Source organism: Amphibalanus amphitrite, unplaced genomic scaffold, assembly GCF_019059575.1.
Source record: "Amphibalanus amphitrite isolate SeventyFive unplaced genomic scaffold, NRLGWU_Aamphi_draft 000183F_arrow, whole genome shotgun sequence".
Classification (NCBI taxonomy): Eukaryota; Metazoa; Arthropoda; class Thecostraca; order Balanomorpha; family Balanidae; genus Amphibalanus; species Amphibalanus amphitrite.
The window spans coordinates 64,995-86,192 of NW_024881678.1; the positions used below are offsets into that span (position 1 = coordinate 64,995).

Genomic DNA, 21,198 nt, shown 5'->3' on the forward strand with positions numbered 1-21,198 from the left:
TTCCTCGATGTTATAGCGCATTCCCTAGAAGACCCGTGAACGGTGAAACATTTCATCTTTGACCTGACCTGTGACGTCATCGGTGACCCCGAGGTCAATGAAATTTGGTTTTTCCCGACGAATTTGACAGACCTTTCGAACGCCGTTTGAATTTTGTGGATCCGTCCAGTAGTTTCGGAGATACGAGGGGGGGCAAAAAATAGCCCCCCCCCCACCAGCTCGCGTTATAAACAGACCCCACCAGGGCGCGGGTTAATTGTGCCTGGTGTTTCTGCTGTGCAGGTGGTGTGGCGCTCTACCGCATGACGCTGTACCGCGTGTGGTCCACCGAGCCGCCCGAGGAGGGGGTGTCCGTGTCGGCACTCTGCTGGCGGCCCGATGGCAGGCTGCTGGCGGTCGGATATACCTCAGGTAAGGGCACCGTCTCGACATTAATTGTAAATGGTATTGTTGTTTGTCGCGCTTGTTTTTTTTTTAACCGTGATGTCTCATTATGGGACACCCAAGCACCATTATTTACCGGAGACCAAAAAGTTTCACTTTGGCTCGTGTATTCTTATCCGCTGCTATTTTCGCAGGTCTCCTGTCGTTTTTGGACCTGGAAAGTGGGGAGGTCGTCCATTCTGAGACATTTTCGTCCGCTGTTACATCGTTGTGCTGGGCCGCCATGGAAGAACAACCTGCCGCCGATGAGACGGTAAGACAATGCTTAACAATGTAGTTTGAGTATTGGAAGAAAATATGCGGTCGTAATTATAGGGCGCAAGATGTAAGATGTTTTGTGTTTTTATGTGACGAGGTTTCTCTGATTTGTGTGATAATAACACCAGTAAAACGCCTTTTGGGCGAAGAACGAGCGAGCGAGATAGTGAGCCCTGCACGTGCGGAAGGGCGAGAGGGTACTTCCAACGGGCTTGCGCAAAGCACCCTTCTAACCGGTCGCTAGCAGTATACCAAATTTGAACGCAATCGGCCCAGCCGTTCCTGAGATCTGTAAGCGGCATTCTGCACGTGCGCACGTGCAAACGGGGTCCAAATTGACTTTTGCACGGCACCCTACTAACCGGTCCCCAACCGTGTACCAAATTTGAGCGCAATTGGCCCAGCCGTTCTCGAGATCTGGAAGCGCCCCCTGCACGTGCGCACGTGCAGTAGCACCCTAACCGCAACACATGGGAATGCATTGCCTGGTGGGTGCCTACCTTTATGCCAAGTTTCAGTGAAATCGCCCCAGTAATTACCGAGTTATTAAAATGGGAACAAATTTGACACCTCTTATTGTTGTATTTTGCACGTGCACTGGGGGTGACCCACATGCATCGAGAGCAGGGTTGTGCTTGACTCATGAGTCGAGTCAGAAATTTGACTCAACTCTGACTCAAATGAGTCAGGTTTGAGTCGAGTCTGATAAAATGTTGAGCTGTTGAGTTGAGTCAGAGTTGAGTCGGACAAAAATATCAAGGTGTTGAGTTGAGTCAGAGTTGAGTCAGTAACCTAACTTTTGACATTGAGTTGAGTCAAAAACATTTAGGAACATGAGTCAGCTGACTCATCTTTTTAGAAACAATATATATATATAATTATATATATATATATAATATATATATATATATATATATATATATATATAAGCTTTTCATTCTCCCCCGCTCATTCATTCAACTTAGGCCTGGCCCTACTGCCGGATTTTTTTTCACCCCCCCCCCCCTGCTCAACAACTTTTTATCTGAGTCAATTTTGAGTCAACACACTTGACTCAACAAAAAATTTGAGTCAAGTTTGAGTCAACTCATATTTTCATTGAGCCGCTTCAGTCATGAGTCGAGTCAAGGGAAAAAATCAGCTCCTTGTTTGAGTCAGAGTTAGTCAGGGCTTTCTGAAGTTGATTGATGAGTCGAGTCGGCAAATTTTTTTGAGTCGAGCACAACCCTGATCGAGAGTATCCTATTTTTGGTAGAAGGGGTGCTGCTACCCTACAAAATTATCGCAAGTCAATCGCCCAAGCGGCTGCTGAGATATGAGCCTGTCAAAATCACTACTTTTGCAAAACAGCTTGAACACCCTTGACTTTTCACGTGGCACGTACCACGACGGTCACTGAGATGTATCAAAAGTAGTCAATTACGGGGTAGAAGGGATGGGGCTACCCAGCAAAAAAGACCGCAGGCCAATCGGTCCAGCGGTTGCTGAGATATAAGCCTCTCAAAAGCGTTACAGGCCGGGCCGGGCCGGGCCGCTCATACTGAGATTTTCCCGTTATATTGAAAAGACTCGCTTCGCTCGCTGCGCTCGCTCGCTCGTAATTACATTGGAAGATGTGTTTTGTTCCCCTTGTTTAGAAGTTAATGGTGGTACGAGCATTCTTTTTGTTTCGTGTTTAGGCAGATGCAGACGTAGATGCGTTGGACGAGGACGACTTTCTACCACCACTATCTTCTCTCAGCAACAAGTACGGATCCGTGAACAAACACAGCGAGGAAGACCCGCAGGATGTGCAGGGCATCGCCGACCTCAAGACCCTCACCGTTTTGGCCGTTGGTAATGTTGCATATATTCTCTATCAGGGTATCCAGTCTCCATGGTTATTGCGTAGATTTGTCCCGTGTTAGCTTTGTGAAGAGGACGGCACTCTGCGCGATATACCCCTAATATTGTTGATTGGTTCTGTCAAGAATCGTGTACATGGTTTAGTCATTTCTAACCTCATAACCTGTATATGTGAAAGCTAGGAGTATATAAAGCAGAATGTTCGATGTTGCTCTTGCTTACCTGATATGTCCTGTGTGCGTCATCAGGCACGCGGCACGGCCAGGTATCGCTGCTACTTCACGGTCTGCTGGTGTTCTGTCGACACGACTGCGGAGCCGGCCTCGAGCCGCGGGTAATGACTTTCTCCAATGATCTATCCCGTCTTCTTGTGCTGTGTGGAGAGCAGACCGAGACAACGAAAGAAGACACCACTGCCCAAACATCGACAGGTAAGATACTGCTTCCTTTACTCTTAGCTGTTTTGACTTAGCCTTATGCCCTATGGATCAGAGTCGGTGCTTAAAAAGTGCTCCTGATGGACGCTCATATATTTATTTCCATTAGGTGTACTGCCCGGAAGTAACCAGTGGTGACTTATCCCCCGTCGACAGACGTTGGCTCTGCACGCCTTATGGAGCTGGACCTGTCAGTGATGAGCGGGTGCTCTGAGCAGCTCCGCCAACTGGCCACCCTCTACGGCCGCATCAGCAGCCACCTGGTGTACTTGGATCGCACCATTCAGGCCATATGCGAGGCCTGGGAGACGGTCCTCCTCGAGATGGACTCCAAGATGGAACGGTTTCAGGTACTGGCCCCTGGGTTCTGTCTTTGTTCCGTGATACTTTCTTACATCCATTCCCCTATGTCTAACATTCGATTATTTGATTCAAATATACCGCAAGTGAAGGTTACCTTAATTGTTCGGGGAAGCTCGGCGGTAAGGATGAAGTGCGCACGATGGATTGTTATGACCCGCTGTCTTTTTTCCAGGCCTCCCTTGGAGAGGACACCTCACTCTCTGTGGAGTTTCTGGAGTTGCTAATGTTTGGCGTTCCCTCGCCGGAGATGGAGCGTTTTCTGCTGACCGATCTGACCGACACGGGTCTGAAGAAGCTGCGCCACTCGATTGAGCTGAGTTACACGAACATCCAGAGTCTGGTGCTGCGCCACCTGCAGCCGGCCGCCTTCCGCATCGCCGACTACCTGCTGCAGGTAGCTACCGTCGCCGCTAACCTAGCGGGGTCACCATCGCCCAAAATAATGTCCAAAAACGGTGGCTATGAACCTTCTCCTTGCCACCATGGAGGTGTTCGCTACTTCCGTATGAAATGTCACACAAGTTTGGTGTGTGACATTTACTAGCAGGGATGGAGCTTCCTATACAGTTGGTGGGGCGACTGTCCCACCAACTTACCATTTTGCCCTACCAATGAGCGTTTTGCCCCACCAACTGAAGCTGATTTGTAAGATTTTTTTGCTTTGTAACTCAATCTTTTTCGCATTGAGGAGCTTTGGAATATCTGTGTAATGCAAAATATTATATCTATAATTATAGGAATTGATTCAGTATTACATTTTATTTAACTTGACAATCGGACATTATAGGTTTGACGACTTTTTGCCCCAGCAACTTCCCTGGAAAAGCTCCACCCATGTTTACTAGCGTCAGCACATCCGCTCGCATATCAATTTAGGCGAGTGATAGGGCTGCTCAAATCTCTTCACGTTAATCAGTTAAGCTCTGTTTTGGTAAGCCTTTGCCGTTTATTTACAGTCTTGTTGGTACATATAACATGTATGGTAATTATGTGAACTTGAATTATGCTGATTTCCCCTAGACCTAACCTCCATCGCACTTCTGTCGTAATGGACCTTAAATAGTTACAACCTCCAAGGATGTTCGCAGTATGTACTATAACAACTGCCATCGACCCTTGTTCTGCGACCCTTGAACTGCGTGAACCAGCAGGCCGCCGGGATGGTGCCCTATGATCACACGAACTACGTTACGTGTGCCAACAGGTCGCTGGGATGGTGCGCCACAAGGAACGGTTCGGCCACCTGGGTCTCAGCGAGGAGCGTGTCGTGCTGGCCCAGCAGGCCGTCACACTATTCCTCGTCAAGGCCACTGACATTCAACAAGTCATCGACAGCTCAACCAGGAATTTTGTGGCCTTCTTCCGCTGGCTGTATGCGGTTATTCTGCGCCTAGCGGAGACCAGCCTACCACCGGATGTGGGGAAGATATCTCAGCAAGAGCTTTCCTTCATCGCGGAGTTCGTCGACACTAACCTGGGTGACAGTGCGACAGCGCGTGGTGTGCACCTGGAGCGGGTGGGCATGTACCTCCGGAACGCTGACCTGGAGGCGCCGCCGACTCTGGGTGGCAGCCAGTGGCGCAGACTTCTGTCGGAGAGCGCCTCGCTGGCCGCGGCGCCGGGCATCGTGCCGCCTACCAACGGCTCCCGATCGCTGATCCAGGAGCATGACGCGCTGCGCCGAGCAGTGGCGCACCTGTTCGCGGACAATGCGGACGCCGGCGCGCGCACAGTGCGGGTGGTACCGGCGTCATCGCTCAGCGGGCAGGTCGGTCCGCTGGTCGCCGTCTCAGCGCTGCCTGAGGGCTCGCCGGGACGGTTCCTGGTGGTATTGGCCGACGAGCAGCCGGCACGACTGCACGTGGCGGCGCTGGGTAGTGGTACTGCCGTCCAGGTGGACCTGCACACGCTGCTGACCGAGCTGGGTCTGTCGCCGCCCGCCGGCGCAGCGCCGCGCCTCTGTCAGCTCTGCTTCTTCTCTAGCTCCGTGCTGTCTGCGCTGGTGACGGACGTCGGGGCGCCTGTGTACCTGCAGCTGGACGTGGCGGCGATAGCGGCCGGCTCGCCGGCGGTGAGCTGTTCGGCGGGCCGCGCCCTGGACAACATGGCGCCGGTGGCGATGGCGGTGAGCGGCGCTCGCAGCCTGGTGGCCGTGCTGTTCCAGGGCGGCCGGCGCGCGCGCGTTTACGACACTGCCGACGGCGAGCCTGAGGATAGTGTGCTGGAGATCACGCTCGGGTCGGCCGACCACACCATGGACGACAACAAGGAAAATCTGCTCTAATGATTCCAACCTCGGCATTTCACTCCTTACTGCAGATTTTCTTTGCTGTCTGCTTAAAGCACCAATAAACAAGCAAGCAGAAGTGAGTGAAGTGAGCTGTATTTGGGATCAGCGCAATGTCTGGTCGTGAAAACTGCAATATGTGTCATGCCTTGTCAGGCGCTGGAGAAACTGATGGTATTTGCGTTGGAAATGCGAAAAGTTCAGAGTGCTGTGCCTTAGCTGGCCAGCAATGATAATGGTTTCTCTATCACACTCATGCTGCTCATAGTGTTTCATCATATTCATCCAACATCGCCCATCGTCATGCTGCCACGTTCCCCTGATTTTGTCGTTATATGTAACTAGTAGTGCATCTTGACATTTTTATTGTATGTGTGATCTGTGTACTGTGCTTTGTAGCCAAATAAATGTCAAAAATATTGTAATTTTGAATTCATTGAGTTGAGTGAAAGGCAGAAAAGATGGTAATGACTTAGGTAATGATACTGGCAAACAAATGAGAAGTTAACTAAGAGCCCTTGATAAAGTTCATCTTTATTGATCACAGAGGAACATTGGCAGGACCCATGGCCAAGTCAACATGTTTGATATCCCGAATGAGCTGATATGTTTGATATGATGCAAAATTGCAAAAGACTTCTGCGTCATCTGACGTCAAAGATGAAGGGTATTTCACTTATACTATCGACTTATTCAAGCCTCTGAAATGAAACACAACTTCGGGATCAGTGTAATTTGTCCACATTCACATAAAGAGGCAGACAGGGCCACGGTCATCGGTTGGCGAGGATCCACTGGACGTAGGGCGCCACCCTGATGTTGATGCCCGGGTGGTCGGCGCCGCAGCCGATCCCCACCGATATCACTCCGACCAGGAGGTAGCGCCGCGGGCCGGGCATGAACCACACCACAGGGCCGCCCGAGTCGCCCTGCGATAGAGAACAGCGTCACTGGTCAGAGCAGGGTCACAGCTGAGACAGGTCGCTGCAGTCAGGCAGCTAGGGTGTCCACACTCCAAACTGACTGTTTACCAGGGTTCTGGCCCCAGCTCCTTCAGGGGACAGGGTGAATGAAGCAAGGGCTACGTCAGTCGGAGAAGCAACGGATGGGGACCATTGGAAAACATCCGTCGGTTCAGTTGGGAAGGCGGCAAATACGGTTGCAAGATTCCGGAGCAATTTATTGTGTGTCTGAGCTGGGACTGAAAGAATCGAAGCGAAATTATTGATTGTTGATGTTTGACTCTCACCTTGCAGATAGGTATGTTTTGTCCAGAGGCGACGCATATCTTATTCGTCCCGAGACCGCCTGGGTAGAAGGCGTTTAGAAGGTATGATGGGTAGGCGCTGGAGCAGCTGCTTAGTGGCAGAACCTCCCGAGAAGGGTTCTTCAGCTGTTTGGCCGTCTCATCTGCAAAAAGACACATCAGGCAAGGCACATTTGAGCGTGTACGGACATTTACAGATCAGATGGGTGGGTTAAATTATTATTATTATTTTTTTTTTTTTGAATAGGTAGTGGGCTTGGTCCAGCAGGCAGCGATATTTATTCAGCCGGTCTTCACGAAACCCGGGTCAATCTCCTCAATCCAACAATGTCTGGGCTTAGCTTGGCCTAAGCTCAGCTTACTTGCAATCGCACACAGCTGTCACTCTCCCTAAGCCCAGCTGGCAGCTACAGACCCAGACTTGGTCCGTTCATGATCTCGCTCTTGCCACTCGGGTGAACTAGCGACCAAGTGAATGCCACCAGGTGAAGTTCCTTACCGGGGTGAAGAGAGGCCACCAGACCCTAGTTCCCTTACCGCTGTTGAGTGCCACCAGGCCACGGTTCGTTACCGCTGGTGATGGCCACCAAGCCCCAGACCCTTGCCACTGATGAAGGCCACCAGGCCTCAGCTCCTTAGTTCTTACCTCAGTTGGAGGCCACCAGGCCTCAGTTCCTTACCGCTGTTGAACGCCACCAGGCTGCAGTTCCTTACAACTGTTGAAGGCCACCAGGCCCCAGTTCTTCACCACTATTTAAGACAGACCACCAGGCCACCGGACCCCAGCTCCTTACCGCTGTTGAAGGCCGCCAGGTCCCTTACCGCTGTTGAAGGCCACCAGGTCCCCTTACCGCTGTTGAAGGCCACCAGGCCCCAGCCGGCGAGTCGGACCTGCTGGCCGGGGGTCGGCTCGGCGCCCGGGGCCGGCAGGCAGATGGTCCCCACGCACGGCCCGAGCGTGGCCGACCGACGCAGGTGCAGCACGGCGATGTCGTCGTGGTGCGACTGGCTGTTGGTGCTGTAGCCGGGGTGCAGCACGATGTTGGAGACGTAGATGTCCTGCTCACAGCCGCTGCGCCGGATGGTGTCCATCTCTCCCAGACGAACCAACAGGTGGCGGCTGGGGACGGACATATAGGGTGTTCACTAAAAATTGACACAAACTTTGAATGGCTGCATATCAAAAGTGAAGCAAGCTATTACGATGCAATTTAGCATAGAGATAAAAGGGACGTTTTTATCATACCGAGCATAAAATTTCACGGATGTAATGAAAACAGTGGCGTTGGAGGTCGTTTTAAACAAGGACTACCAAAAGTCCATTGGCAGGTTTTCCCAAAATAGCACGTCAATGGGAGAGTTTGGCACGTACAAATACCTTATGAAAACTTAAAATGTCAAAATTAGTTACAGACAGTACAGTGGGACGAAAGTTCTAGAGGGTGTGGGAGTCCGAAAAGCTGAAGTGGTGTAATTGTGAAGATATTGACCTGAGAAAGTGTCGGGGCCCCGAAAATGCACGTGGAGGGGCTTTTTGACACCTCACGGCGCAATGCTGCTGATCAGTAAGGTATTACCTAACTGTGCCTAAGCGAAGAAGATATATCACACCTGAGACTAGGCTGAGTTACAACCGGCGCAAATGATTTCTCGAAGCGACTGGGAACAACATAAGGCCAGAGAAGTAAAAATGCTATGGTTAAAAAAGGGACAAAAATGCAGAAAAAAAGTTAAACTATTTAAGGTAGAAAAAATCATGTTTTTAGTCAAAGGGCAACAATTAACTAGACAATGGAGTGTTCTGTTGTGATGTAATCGATGATACAAGGGCTAACGTCCATTTAAGTGTCAGCATGCAAGCTAACGCTGGATGCCGTGGTGTATGTGTTATTTCAGAGAATATCATCAGGTCGACTTTATTCCTCCAGACTGGTCCTTTACAATATGATACTTTTTGAGCCAAGTGTATTATTAAGCACTAGAGGTTCATGCAGAACAACATATGTAACCAGAAGGTGATTTTCTGGTCCGACCTCGCGCCAGCACTCTAACCAAGGGGCGCCTTGAGGGCCCCGGCCGATGTAAAAATTCCCATTGGAACGAGACCCGATAAGCCATTTTCCACGACTGAAATTTAACAAATGAGTATCTAATGTGATTTGCCTAAGGCTATAATAACGTGTGTTGGTGTCTTTCGATTTCATACAAAATATCAACTGGTTGCTCATTACCACCAACAACTGGCCAACATCATGGTCCACTGGTGCCAGAGCTTGTGACAACACTTCCAAGGAAATGTCCAAAAAATGACCTATGGGGATCAGGCAAATCTGTTGACGCTCTACGGCTTGCTGCAGATACAATGTGCATTACAATAATGCCTCGTTTGTTTAAATTGGTACATTTTTACCAAAGATACAGCCTGCTAAACTTTGTCTCAATTTTTAGTGAACACATATTATTGGCTGAATGGTGAAGAAAACTTGTGGGGATATGGTAAGGGGCTCGGTAGGTACGGATGTTTCGAGTAGGTATGCGGGAGCTTAAGGTTTTGAACGCTAGTTATACATGTATGTATAACTAGAATAATTAACAATTAATTATTATTAATATATAAATAAATAAATTATAACTATAACTATAAATAATAATTAATAAATAAAATGTAACTTTATATAACTATAACACCTACAATTACATACTATATATTATGTAGGTGATATAATGTTTGTTAATGCAAAATCAACGGTCCTGACGTGACCTTGCGACTTTGCAAACAGAAAATACCCAAGAAACTGAGGGTCATAAACAGTTGAAGTTCAGGGGCCAGCACCCATATTAGCAGGAAAATCGTCGACTGTGGCTATTTTTAGGCTAAAGTAAAGAGTTTTCCCGAATTACGTCAGTCACACGAGAAAAAAAAACTCGCTGAGGTGAAGAATAATGCAGCCACCCTAACTAAGGCGTTTTCACATCTGCGGTCTTTTTTCGCACAGCTGATTAGGTAAAAACCCACTCGCACTTCAGTGAGACCTTGAGAAATGAAAATACCAGCAGCCAACGCTTTTTTATCTAGGTAAAAATGGCCTCGGAAAATGATAACTCATGGAAAATCCCTACCTACCAAAAATCAAACATATGTATCGAACGTCGTACGGTCGTAGCGTAGATACGTTGTGCGGGACACTCAATATACCCTGGTGCGGGAGCCCCCCCCCCCCCATCCCCCCAATGTGTGGGCAGAGGTGAAGCGTGATTGGTCGACTGGGGCAGCTCATGGCGCATCCGATGACGGACAGTGGGCGGAGTTAGACCCCTACTAAGACGCGATTGGTTTCTCAAAGCAACGCAGGCGCGGCTGGGTCGCGGCCAATGAGACGGAGTTCCTCATCTTGCGAAGATCCGATTGGCTGTCAAGAAACGCACGCCCGGATTGTGACGTGTGACGTAGCAACTAACAAAACAACATGGTGAAACGAATAACATGATTGGTTGACTCAGGTTCCCATGGACCAGGACTGCCTGGCCCAATAGCAATGACATCCGAAGGCGGGTGTTGGTGTTGGTTGAGTTATTTTGAGTACTCACCCTTCCCTGACTGCGCCTGCCACGCAGTGTGCTGCCGTCACCACCATCGTCCTGGTGACCAGACTGCCGCCACAGAGCCACTTCAGCGTGTACGTCGGCCGACCAGAGTTGTTGCTCGCTTCGAACTTCCAGTATCCCAAACGAGCCTATAACGCTGGTGCGTTGTCATTTGTTGGGAGCCGAGCTTTGACAGTTGGACGACTGTTTAGACGGCATGCCCACATGATAGAACATAACTATCCTTTCACAAGACACAACACAATTATTGATACAATTTTATCCATCGGCTTAAAAATGGTTTTATCCATCGACTGAAAGGATGAGGTGATTCATCAACTGAATGAACGGTTTTATTCGCTAACTGAATGGAGGGCTTTGCCCACCGACTCAATTAACGGTTTTATTTACCGACTGAATGGACGGTTTGGTTTATCAACTGAATGAATGATTTTATTCTCTTTCTGAATAGACGGTGTTATAAGTTATTCAGTGACTAGATGAACGATTTTATTCACCGTCGAAACGAATGGTTTTAACCACCGCTTGAATGAACGATTTTATCCGCCGACTGAAAGAACGGATTTATTCACCCACTGAATAGTCGTTTTTCATTGAATGAATGGACAATTCTATTCACCGACGCAATGGACAGTTTTATTCATGGAGTGAATGGACGGTTTTATCCACCTACTGAATGGACGATTTTATTCATGGAATGAATGAACGGCTTTGCATAGTTATCGACCGAGTGCACGGTTCATTCATCGAATGAAAGGACGATTCACCGACTGAATGGTTTTATCCACTGACTGAATATAGGTACGGTTTTGATTACTGCCTGAATGAACGTTTTTTGGCAGATGCTGATATACTGTTATTTATATAGGTACTTACTTTTATTTTTATTGTGAGTATTATTTTATCTTATTTCTTTTCTTTTCTTTTTTTTTTTGTTAGACGGTTGAGAGGTGGACGATTTCCATAGATAGCAAATGTTTATATTCAAGCCGGTTCATTTGCATACTGTTTGTTTACCTACTACCGCGCCTAGCAACATTCACCGCAGCTTAGTGCTCGCTATCCACGGGATAGTTAAGTGTTTGTGTTCAGTTCGGCCTGAGTCGCTAATCGCTGGTACTCACTCACTATTCAAAAGATTGTCGTTTGTGCTCATTGTTCGATCTGGCTCGCGGGTACTGACTGTCCAGGGGATTTGTTTATGTTTGCTGTTCGACCACTGGGTAGGTACTCACTGTCCACTGGGGTTGTTTTTGGTGGGGCCCTGGTAGCGGGTAGGTATTGTGACGATGACGATGACTTGTGACGACGTACTCACTATCCAGGGCTGCGGGCGGCTGTTTTTGGTGGGGCCCGGGTTGCGGGTAGGTACTCACTATCCAGGGGTGTGGCCGGCTGGCGTTGCTGACAATCCCGCATGGCCGACTGCCGTTCCGGCTGTTTGTCCCTGTCAGACACACAGACACACAGTAACAGCGCCCTGAGTCCCAGAAACGTCCCAGCCCCAGTCCACACCTAATAACCACAGCCACTCATGATGGCCCCCTACGTGTTTGCAGTAGTTGGCCATGGCGCCTGGCGGCCATTTTCGTAGGTGGGGCGTTCCACGACAAATCGACAAATGAAAAATTAAATTTGCACCCACATATTTTATTCTTCGTTGAAAACTGGTGTATGGGGTTGTGATGGGCGGGGAAGCCAGCTGTGGCAAGGATTTTTTTCTTCGAACAACGGTTTCCGAGATATAGCCTCGGGCAATTCCTGGAGGTCACGCTGCAACCCTATGTTTGGCGGCTTATAACTCAGAAACTATTGGTTTTTCTATGATAAAATAGGTACTTTACATGGTTCAACTCACAATCAACCAACAAACATTTTGGCTATCTCGGATTTTCAATTTTTGAAAATTTTGATCACGTGACCTTTTGACCTATTTTTCAGAGTGACCTTGATATTTTCCCCACTGAAAGTTGCAATTTTGTCTGATGACGATTAAAGCCTTAACAATTTTCATTCATATGCGATAATAAAAAAGTGGCTATCGCCCTGCGTTGACCTCAGGTCAGGTCATTTTTATATCCTGTTCATTATTACGAGCGGGAGCGACAGCGAGATCTCGAGAACAAAGCAAGATAGCGACAAGCGGTAAACGGTACAGGGTACACACGGATAAGGTCTACAATTTTTACTGAGGTCATTTTCAGGTCAGGTCAAAGATGACGTCACAGGGGCTGAAAGGAAGTCAAAATAGCGGCACCACATATATATGAAGTTTTTCTCGAATAACTTAAGGTATCCCAGCTAGGAGCAAACTAATAGCACCATCGTGATCCTCTCGTCGATCCGCATCGAAACATATGTATGTTGACCTCGAAAGGTCAAGGTCAAAAGTTGACCTTAGGTCACGTGACCTAAGGTCTTCATATATATCATTCGATGCGCCTTGACGAGCTGAGCACAATGAGTCCATCCGCGCATCTGTATCTCAAACCTGTAAGGAGTTAATAGCAAAAAAACCTTTGGTGACCTTTAATGATGTCACATGACCTTAAGAGCAAAAAAGGGTCTCAAGGTAGGCAAAGTTGATCCTATATGAAGTCACTCATGGTATATTAGGCGATTCCGACGTGTTTTAGTTTAAAAGTAAGCGAGCCGATTTTTCCCCAATTGACTTTAAATGGGATGGTCAAGAAATTGACCTGACCTTAGGTCATCAATATCGAAATTCAAAGCGAACTGGCGCTAGGCCAAAGCAAACACAATGGTGCCTGTTCCACGTCTCTTTCTTTATTAGATCAAAAGGTACAGCCAAAACTATTTTGACTTCCTTTTTGCCCCTGTGACGTCATCTTTGACCTGACTTGAAAATGACCTCAGTAAAAATTGTAGACCTTATTCGTGTGAATCCTGTACCGTTCACCGCTTGTCGCTATCTTGCTTTATTCTCGAGATCTCGCTGTCGCTCCCGCTCGTAATAATGGATAGGTAATAAAAATGACCTGACCTGAGGTCAACGCAGGGCGATAGCCACTTTTTTATTATCGCATATGAATGACAATTGATAAGGCTTTAATCGTCATCAGACAAAATTGCAACTTTCAGTGGGGAAAATATTAAGGTCTATATCTTGGAAACCGTTGTTCGAAGAAAAAAATGCTTGCCACAGCTGGCTTCCCCGCCCATCACAACCCATTAGACCAATTTTAAGCAAAAAATAAAATATGAGGGTGAGCCCTATCAGGTCTGCGGAGTCGATGGACTTTTGGTGACTCCAACTCCGACTCCGGCTCCGGTTTCCAAAATGGCGATTCCGACTCCGACTTCGGTCAGAACTGTCGACTCCGACCGACTCCGACTCCGACTCCGCAGCCCTGCTATGATGTCATGATACACGGTGCAATGTGGTAGCATCGAAACGGTGGCCGCCTGACTAAAATCGTTAGTTTGTTTAAAATTCAGTGTTTTCTGAACTGGACTGATCTGGCGACCCCGAACTAGGCCTGACGTCGCCCTTTCGACGGATAGACGCGCCAAGCAGTGTCCACTGTCCACCTTGTCTTAAACACCATTCTGAATTAACCCGTGTTATTATTCGATTGATGGCCCACTCATTGTTGTCAGTTTATTTACGGGAAAGGTCGAAAAAGCAATGGTACAGCAGTTCTTGAATGTACGAGTAGGAATAATTACGATTAAAAGCATATTCGATTGCATATAGGCAGACCATAGAAATTTTTCTTCCAAACCGCTAGTGAATAGGTAATTGACCTCGCTTGACCTTGACAGCAGCTAAAAATCGCAATGAATTCTCTCTCTCTCTCTCTCTCTCTCTCTCTCTCTCTCTCTCTCTCTCTCTCTCTCTCTCTCTCTCTCTCTCTCTCTCTCTCTCTCTCTCTCTCTCTCTCTCTCTTTCTCTTTCTCTTTCTCTTTCTCTTTCTCTTTCTCTTTCTCTTTCTCTTTCTCTTTCTCTTTCTCTTTCTCTTTCTCTTTCTCTTTCTCTTTCTCTTTCTCTTTCTCTTTCTCTTTCTCTTTCTCTTTCTCTTTCTCTTTCTCTTTCTCTTTCTCTTTCTCTTTCTCTTTCTCTTTCTCTTTCTCTTTCTCTTTCTCTTTCTCTTTCTCTCTCTCTCTCTCTCTCTCTCTCTCTCTCTCTCTCTCCCTCTCTCTCTCTCTCTCTCTCTCTCTCTCTCTCTCCCTCCCTCACTCACTCTCCCCCTCTCTCTCCTTCCCTCCTCTATCGTTCCTAAGTGCCCGTCTATTCCTCAGTGTTTTTAGCGCTGCTGAGACCATAGCGCGGAAAACACACCATTAAATTAAATCGTATATTTTTATCTTGGCAAGAGACGTAACCAAAAAGGTAGTTATCTGTCAAACAGTATTTATCGAATGGAGCATATTTAATCTTCTTTAATTTCTTCAACCAACCCTGCTTCCTCGTTTTCCAGTTTCTTTTTCTGGAGATAGTAGAGGCCACCTCCAACGCCGCCTAGCAGTAGCAAAGCCACCACGGAGCCGGCGATTGCACCACCGGCTACTCCACCAATAGAACGCATGGCTCCCGCCTCGTTGTTGTCAAACAAAGCCTCTTCTTTTGCTGAATGGTAAACGCGTAATATCTTTGAGGGCATTGGATGGTAGGTGATGCCCATCTTCATGTAGAAGACGCTGGGTGTCATGGTCTCCGGGCTGACTGTCCATGTCCAGGTGATGTCGATGCTTGAGTCAGAGCGGTTGGGCCGAATTTGCGGCGCATCCTGCACGTACAGGCTGCTAAAGCAAACCACCCTCCTTTTTAACGGATTGCTGTAAAGCACTTGGGCGGTAACCAGGCCGCTGCAATCCTGAAACCTATCTCTGAACGACGATGACTTTAGTACCATTGTTAAGGGAACGTCAGGTTTGAACAGATTGGCTATTGGTTCAATCACAGGCCGTTTATCACTAAACGGCTGAATAACTATTGTGCACCACTGACTATAGAAACCCATGCCGTTACCAATGCCAAAGGAATTGAGGTCATAGCCAGCACCGTCGTTCCCCTTTTTTATCGCCTTTTCTTCTACGTGAAAATTATTATGCTGCAGATCGAGGATTATTGGTGAGTTGACTGTTACAGAGCACTTGGCCTTCAGTGCTCTCGGATATGGATTACTGCGGAACTTGTTGCAGTACTCTCCTTCAAATCCAGGTGCACATGTGCACCTGCAGTCTTTATCAACATAGCCAAAGTTTCGGCACTTGGGTGATTTGTCGCATTTGAATGCTGTTTCTGAGCATCTATATTCGCGCATGATTTTATATATATCGAAGTGAGAGACCATCTGACAGGGACCCGTTAGTTGTGAATATCCGATCATCCATTGGTTGGCTCGATCTCTTGCAACATACGCAGCTGCAGGTTCATCAATGGCTAGAGTGTATCCAACATCTCCAAACGCGCTAAAAGTATTAGCAACTGAACGGAAATCAAATGGATGATCCGACTTGAAGACCGTCTTTGAGCAGTGTCTTCCATACACTGAATGTACCAAAGTTTCGAAATCCTTGACCGTCCATTTTTCCGGCAACAGCTTGAAAACTCCAAATGAATCTGACAGACTGGCCATACTCTGAATGAGAGCCTCATCATTGCGATTAATGTGTTTATCAAAATCTGGACGAACTTCCATTTGAGATCGGAGTCCCAATGCTCTGGCAATAACACTTCCCGCTAATGCATAGCTAAATTCGACATACTTGCTGTTGGTTGCGTAGGTAGGGAAAGCACTGCCCTTCTTCTCGGTCGGCTTAACGCCAGCCGTCATATTTGGGGCAATAAAACCACCCTTTTCCACACAAAGGTATGGTTTATCGAAGTGGTTACTGCATTTCAACTTTGCACACGATGAGCCGCCTGAGACGCATTTCGGTGTTTCTTCTTTGCCAAATGTAATGCATTTGTGCAACGATTCTGTGAACTGATCCTTGGCAACCTGAAGCCCAGTTTCATGATTGTTATCCGGTGCATACCCATCTGCGTAGATCGAATTGAAGATGTTTTCGTTGCCAATCACCCATGGCTGCCCATCCAGGTATTTACTTTGACACCAGTCCAAAGAAAAATTCAATAAAATGAAAAATAAATTAACATGTAATTTTTTCATATTGGGACATTCATGCTCGAATCAAGCGAAATAGGAGATTTTTTAATCAATTTGTCGTGTAAACATAATTTCCGTTCCAAACGATTTGGCTGTGTTACGGTGATAAAAATTAAAGTCTCATGATATTTCACACATTTCACCTTGCAGGAAGCTCGAGATTTGTCTTGCAAGGCTCTTGAGCAATAAGGAAAACAAAGAAAACAGTTTTTGCCTGTCGTTTTAATTTGTATGCATACCTACCTTCGAATCAATAAACGTTTATTTATATTGATATTTTGGTTTAAAATTTGCTTCATTGCACAGACATGCATCAATAAATAAAGTCCCAATAATTCGTTTATTGCTAAAGACCAAAATTCACCTGCAGGGAGAGATCGGCCAAGTCGATAATCATAAAAACTGTGACAGTATGAGGTAGGGGAAAGTGGGGTAAGACGGGCGGGGTAGGAAAGACGGGCACCGGCCCTCTAGCCCAAACCGTTGGCGCTAGCAACCTCTTGTTGTGGTTGGTAATCGGCCGTGTGGTTCTTTGCTGTGAGGTGAAGGCAGAGGTACGCATCTTAAATAGTTTTTGAAAAATTGTGGAAAAGCTAAAAACGTGCCTTGCACTCTAAGCAGAACTATCGTGTTTCGTAGTGTTTTCTGACCTCGCTGTTTCATATTTTGTTTTGGAAATTTGATGAGAGTTTCGTCTTAGGGTGTCATCCAAATGTGTATGCTGGCGAATGAATCCTTTAATTTGGTGCCCGGAGGCGGTGTGATATCCTTATTGGCAGCCGAATGGGGTAAGACGGGCAACAATGATGAAAGGAATGCAAACCATCTGATATTGTTATTTTAAGCTAACTTACGCTGTTCTACATCATTTGCAACGCATTTCCATCGAAATTATTTAAATAGACAGCTTTGAATTTGTTTAATTTTTTCATTACATCGATCAATACCATTACGCCTATAAGTAGCCGTGCGATGCTACGAACCTTACAATATTGACTGTAAGATCAAAAGCCAGATGTGTAAGATGTATTAGCATAATTATTCGGCAGTAAATATGTAAAGAAGTTCAAACTAACGTTGTGCCCGTCTTGCCCCAACATCAGTGCCCGTCTTACCCTCCCCGGTGGGGTAAGACGGGTTTTTGCAGGGTCTTGCTAAAAACACTCTCAATTGAAAAGTATTGGATTTAGACCTTAGGTGTCAAAGGGGCACTGAAAGAAAAATGCCTGAAGATGGTTGTGCTAAATTGGTGAAGCAATCGAAGAAAAGACTTCAGAGGTACAGACCCGCAAAACTAACATGCCCGTCATACCCCACTTTCCCCTACCTTGAGTTTCACATCACAGCATGCAGTTCCTTTTTTCTAAAGATTGAGAAAATAAAAATACCTTTGAGCTTTACACATAGTTAAAGCTTAAAACAGATGAGTGTAAAGGTGCAATTAAGGTGTGACTCAAAATATGAATGAAATATGTGGGTAAGATGCACACAACTTAAATTTAAAATAAGTTTGGCGAACAAGTAACTATCCATGCTTCAAGCGGTGGTACCAGATTTAGAAACATGTTATCACTGCTTTGCGTCTGAATTATTGGTCAAAAAGCGTTCATACCACCAAGGCTCATGCAGAACATCATGACTACATTGCATCACACGGGCACGAGACGCTGCTAAGAGTGTGGTCGATCAAGGGCCCAATCTTACCAAATGCCGTGAATGCGCATTCACGGCATTTGGTAACATTTAGAACTATTCTACATTCATGTATTCATTCGTTCAGGCAACATTCACAATTATTAACGCTACCAAAATCATTGGACAAGATTAGCTGGATGTAAATAAAAAGGATATCTTTGATATCAGTGCCGTTAACTCCGGCCAGTGCTGCCAAATCCTATTAACGGCATTGGTAAGATTGGGCCCAGGTGCCACGTGGAGAGAGAATGAGCTTAAGAGGATGGTAGAACTATTCTCCCATAATAGACGCTTCTCAGAAAAAGGGCATCGTACTGGATGGCTAGAGAAAGGCTTTCAACCCGCGCCCGAGTGGGCTTCTCTGCTAACTTCGCTATGGTGGTGGTGGTGGGTGTTTGCCCACGCCAGGTTATATCTCGGAAAGTAAGAAGGCTAGAAAGACGCAGTAAAGAGCTATTGATAACTTGCTATAAGATTTTTCAGAATCATGGAGCACACTTTTCGATCAGGTCAGCGTTCAGGTCACTGGATATCACCAAAAGCAAGATTATCTGAATTTTGGTTCCCGATTTTATTAAATTTTCACAACTCGGCGCATAAATCGGGAACCAATGGAGCTAAAGCGCCGCGAAAAAAGCGCATTCGATTATCGATAGCTTTTTCAGAGCTCACTTTCTGCGTATTGCTCTCAAATTTAACCTGAGGTCAACGGCTTAAGCCTCCAGCGGGCAAAACCTCTCAATGACACCTATGCGGAAAATATTTTTCTGTACTAATTTTGAACACCAAGCTTGCATTTCGTTAGTTTTTACCGGCATCGCGTTTCCCTTACCAAGACGCGTCAAATGATTAAAAAGCTAACCTCAGGTCAAGGTCACAAGCCAAAGGTCATGTTGCGTATAAGTCGGTTCGTATCGTTGTGTTGAACGCCTCCGTGGGGTTTCCAACGCTCTAGCTTGTTTCTATGTTAAGTTATTGTAAAAAAAGGAAACTGTTAGAGACGTTTGATGACCTGATATGACCTCAGGGCATAAAAGGTGTCACGGTGCAATTTTCCGATTCAGTGTGTCATTTGTACCTGTGTCCCGATATTTGAGGGTGCTTTCGCTCAAAGAAAACCTTTTCACTTTTCTCCCATTGAATTACCTATAATGGAGAGGTTGCAAAATTGGCCTAACCTCAGGTCACCAACGTCAAAATTACGAGATATACAAATTGTTGGCATTAATTGATTATCTCATGTAATAGCTCGAGTTTCAAATTTCTATGATGTTAACTGCAGGAATGACAGAATCACAAAGTTTTTAGAGGCATGGTCACCTGCCTTGACCTGGTGACTGATCTTATGTCACCTGGGATCAAAGATTTCACACACGATGCCAAATCGATGTAGCATAAAGCTATAACAAGCTTCGCGGTGCTGCGCGAGGCGGTTTTCTTTACACAAGCAAAAAAACTGGCATGTGTGGTCAAAAACGCTCCCCCCCCCCTCCTCCATCCCCACCCGGGCAAAGGTTAAAGTGGAGCAAGACTCGCTGGCCGCTGGCCGCCTCACCTGCTCCCTGTCTGGCTCGCTGGCAGCCTCACCTGTTCCTTGTCTGACTCGCTGGCCGCTGGCCGCCTCACCTGTTCCCTGTCTGGCTCGCTGGCCACTGATGAGCGTCAGTGAGCACAGCAGGGCCAACAGCGCCTGCCGCCTCATCGATATTATCCGTATGAGGTCAGCTTTACAGCTCGGCTGCCCACAGAGGCTTTCAAAGCGTGAGCCCCTAGATAGACTGAACGTGACCGGTGACAGCGTTACTGCCACAGTAAAAATCGATAGTCGGCGTCACCATTGAAGTTTGAGTGACACGGTTACCTGAAGCTGACATCCACAGCGTCGAAATGTTGACCTTTAAGTGAAATAGTTCACCTTCAGGCATAGGCGGTGGAACGGGGAGGGCACCGGGGCACCGTGCCTCCCTTTAATTTTGGCATTTTAACATTAGCCCTATGGACGTTGCATGGAAAGAATGGGACCAAAAGTCGGCGGTGCCCCCCCCCCCCCCCCCCCTTAATCGAAGGTATTCCGCCGCCACTGCCTTCAGGCTAAAACACCGGAATTCAACTGGTATTGCCGGTATCTACCTATTGTACTATTGAACGATATTGCCCAACCGTTTTGCGTTCGAATGGCATCAAAAGCTGAATTTGATGTTTTGGTAATTGTTTGATTCCTGTGCAAAGTGTGCATCAGCCTTGTCAATTGTCACGGAGTTGCAGGATGTAACGAAATTATCCGGACATCTTTCTTCGCGCTGTAATTAAGAAGCAAGACAATCTGTTATTTTCGCTTTTAAATTATTATATAGCCCATAGGCGTAGGAACGTTTTCGAAAGTGGGGGGGCCAGGGTCCCAGAGGTCCAAAACCTAACCTACCCCCAAAATCCAATTTCTCCTCGGATTTCGGCCACTTTGTTTTCGCAAACATGCTTAGAGATAAAAAAATCGAGGCAAAAACAAAAAAAAAATTGGTTAAAATTTCAGGGAGACTCCCGTCCATAAACTCACACTGATGGGCGCGTTCCCCTGTCCTCCGCAGCCGTTGGCACCCATGCAAATTCCAGAGGCATCCAGCAACTTTTTCATTACGAGCAAGCGTGAAACGTGCAAAGCGAGTCTTTTCAATATAGGTACCTATAAAAATCAGCATGAAAGGTCCAGCTAGGCTCAGCCAGACCGATAACTTTTAGAGGTTTTATATCAGCAACCACTGCAACTGGGCTGATTGACTATCAGAGGCCGGTGTGGGACTTTGAGGTCGGTCTGGGCCCTCAGAGGCCAGTTTAACCCTCGACGGCCCGGACCTATAGGTT

The 21,198-nt window shown here is 46.9% G+C and overlaps 2 protein-coding genes across 3 annotated transcripts in view; one reads left to right on the forward strand and one right to left on the reverse strand.

The window, feature by feature from the left end:
• LOC122384183 (anaphase-promoting complex subunit 4-like) overlaps positions 1 to 6,056 on the forward strand; it is a 28,699-nt gene extending 22,643 nt beyond the window's left edge. The window contains exons 3-9 of the mRNA XM_043371273.1: positions 283 to 411; positions 579 to 697; positions 2,382 to 2,538; positions 2,796 to 2,978; positions 3,141 to 3,334; positions 3,520 to 3,741; positions 4,552 to 6,056. Coding sequence (XP_043227208.1) covers positions 283 to 411; positions 579 to 697; positions 2,382 to 2,538; positions 2,796 to 2,978; positions 3,141 to 3,334; positions 3,520 to 3,741; positions 4,552 to 5,631 — 2,084 coding nt within the window. The 3' untranslated portion in view covers positions 5,632 to 6,056. The remainder of the gene's footprint in view (positions 1 to 282; positions 412 to 578; positions 698 to 2,381; positions 2,539 to 2,795; positions 2,979 to 3,140; positions 3,335 to 3,519; positions 3,742 to 4,551) is intronic.
• Positions 6,057 to 6,144: 88 nt separating this feature from the next.
• LOC122384187 (CLIP domain-containing serine protease 14D-like) lies at positions 6,145 to 20,142 on the reverse strand. 2 transcript variants are annotated; one of them, XM_043371277.1, is made up of 6 exons: positions 19,966 to 20,142; positions 11,884 to 11,954; positions 10,490 to 10,635; positions 7,753 to 8,021; positions 6,884 to 7,044; positions 6,145 to 6,563 (listed from the first exon to the last, which is right to left on the reverse strand). In XM_043371277.1, exons 1-6 carry the CDS (start codon positions 20,039 to 20,041, stop codon positions 6,408 to 6,410), a joined length of 879 nt encoding a protein of 292 aa, XP_043227212.1. In that variant the 5' UTR covers positions 20,042 to 20,142; the 3' UTR covers positions 6,145 to 6,407. The 2 variants fall into 2 exon arrangements, with proteins under 2 accessions (XP_043227212.1, XP_043227213.1); XM_043371278.1 differs by lacking the exon at positions 19,966 to 20,142 and having other exon boundaries at positions 6,335 to 6,563; positions 10,490 to 10,643.
• Positions 20,143 to 21,198: the final 1,056 nt, after the last annotated feature.

Coding starts and splice junctions, on each gene's coding strand:
- LOC122384187 (XM_043371277.1), bottom strand. CDS start 20,041: ATGAGGCGGCAGGCGCTGTTGGCCCTGCTGTGCTCACTGACGCTCATC. Junction 11,955..19,965: donor GCGAGCCAGACAGGGAACAG/GTGAGGCGGCCA, acceptor TGTGTCTGACAG/GGACAAACAGCCGGAACGGC. Junction 6,564..6,883: donor AAAACATACCTATCTGCAAG/GTGAGAGTCAAA, acceptor TCTCTATCGCAG/GGCGACTCGGGCGGCCCTGT.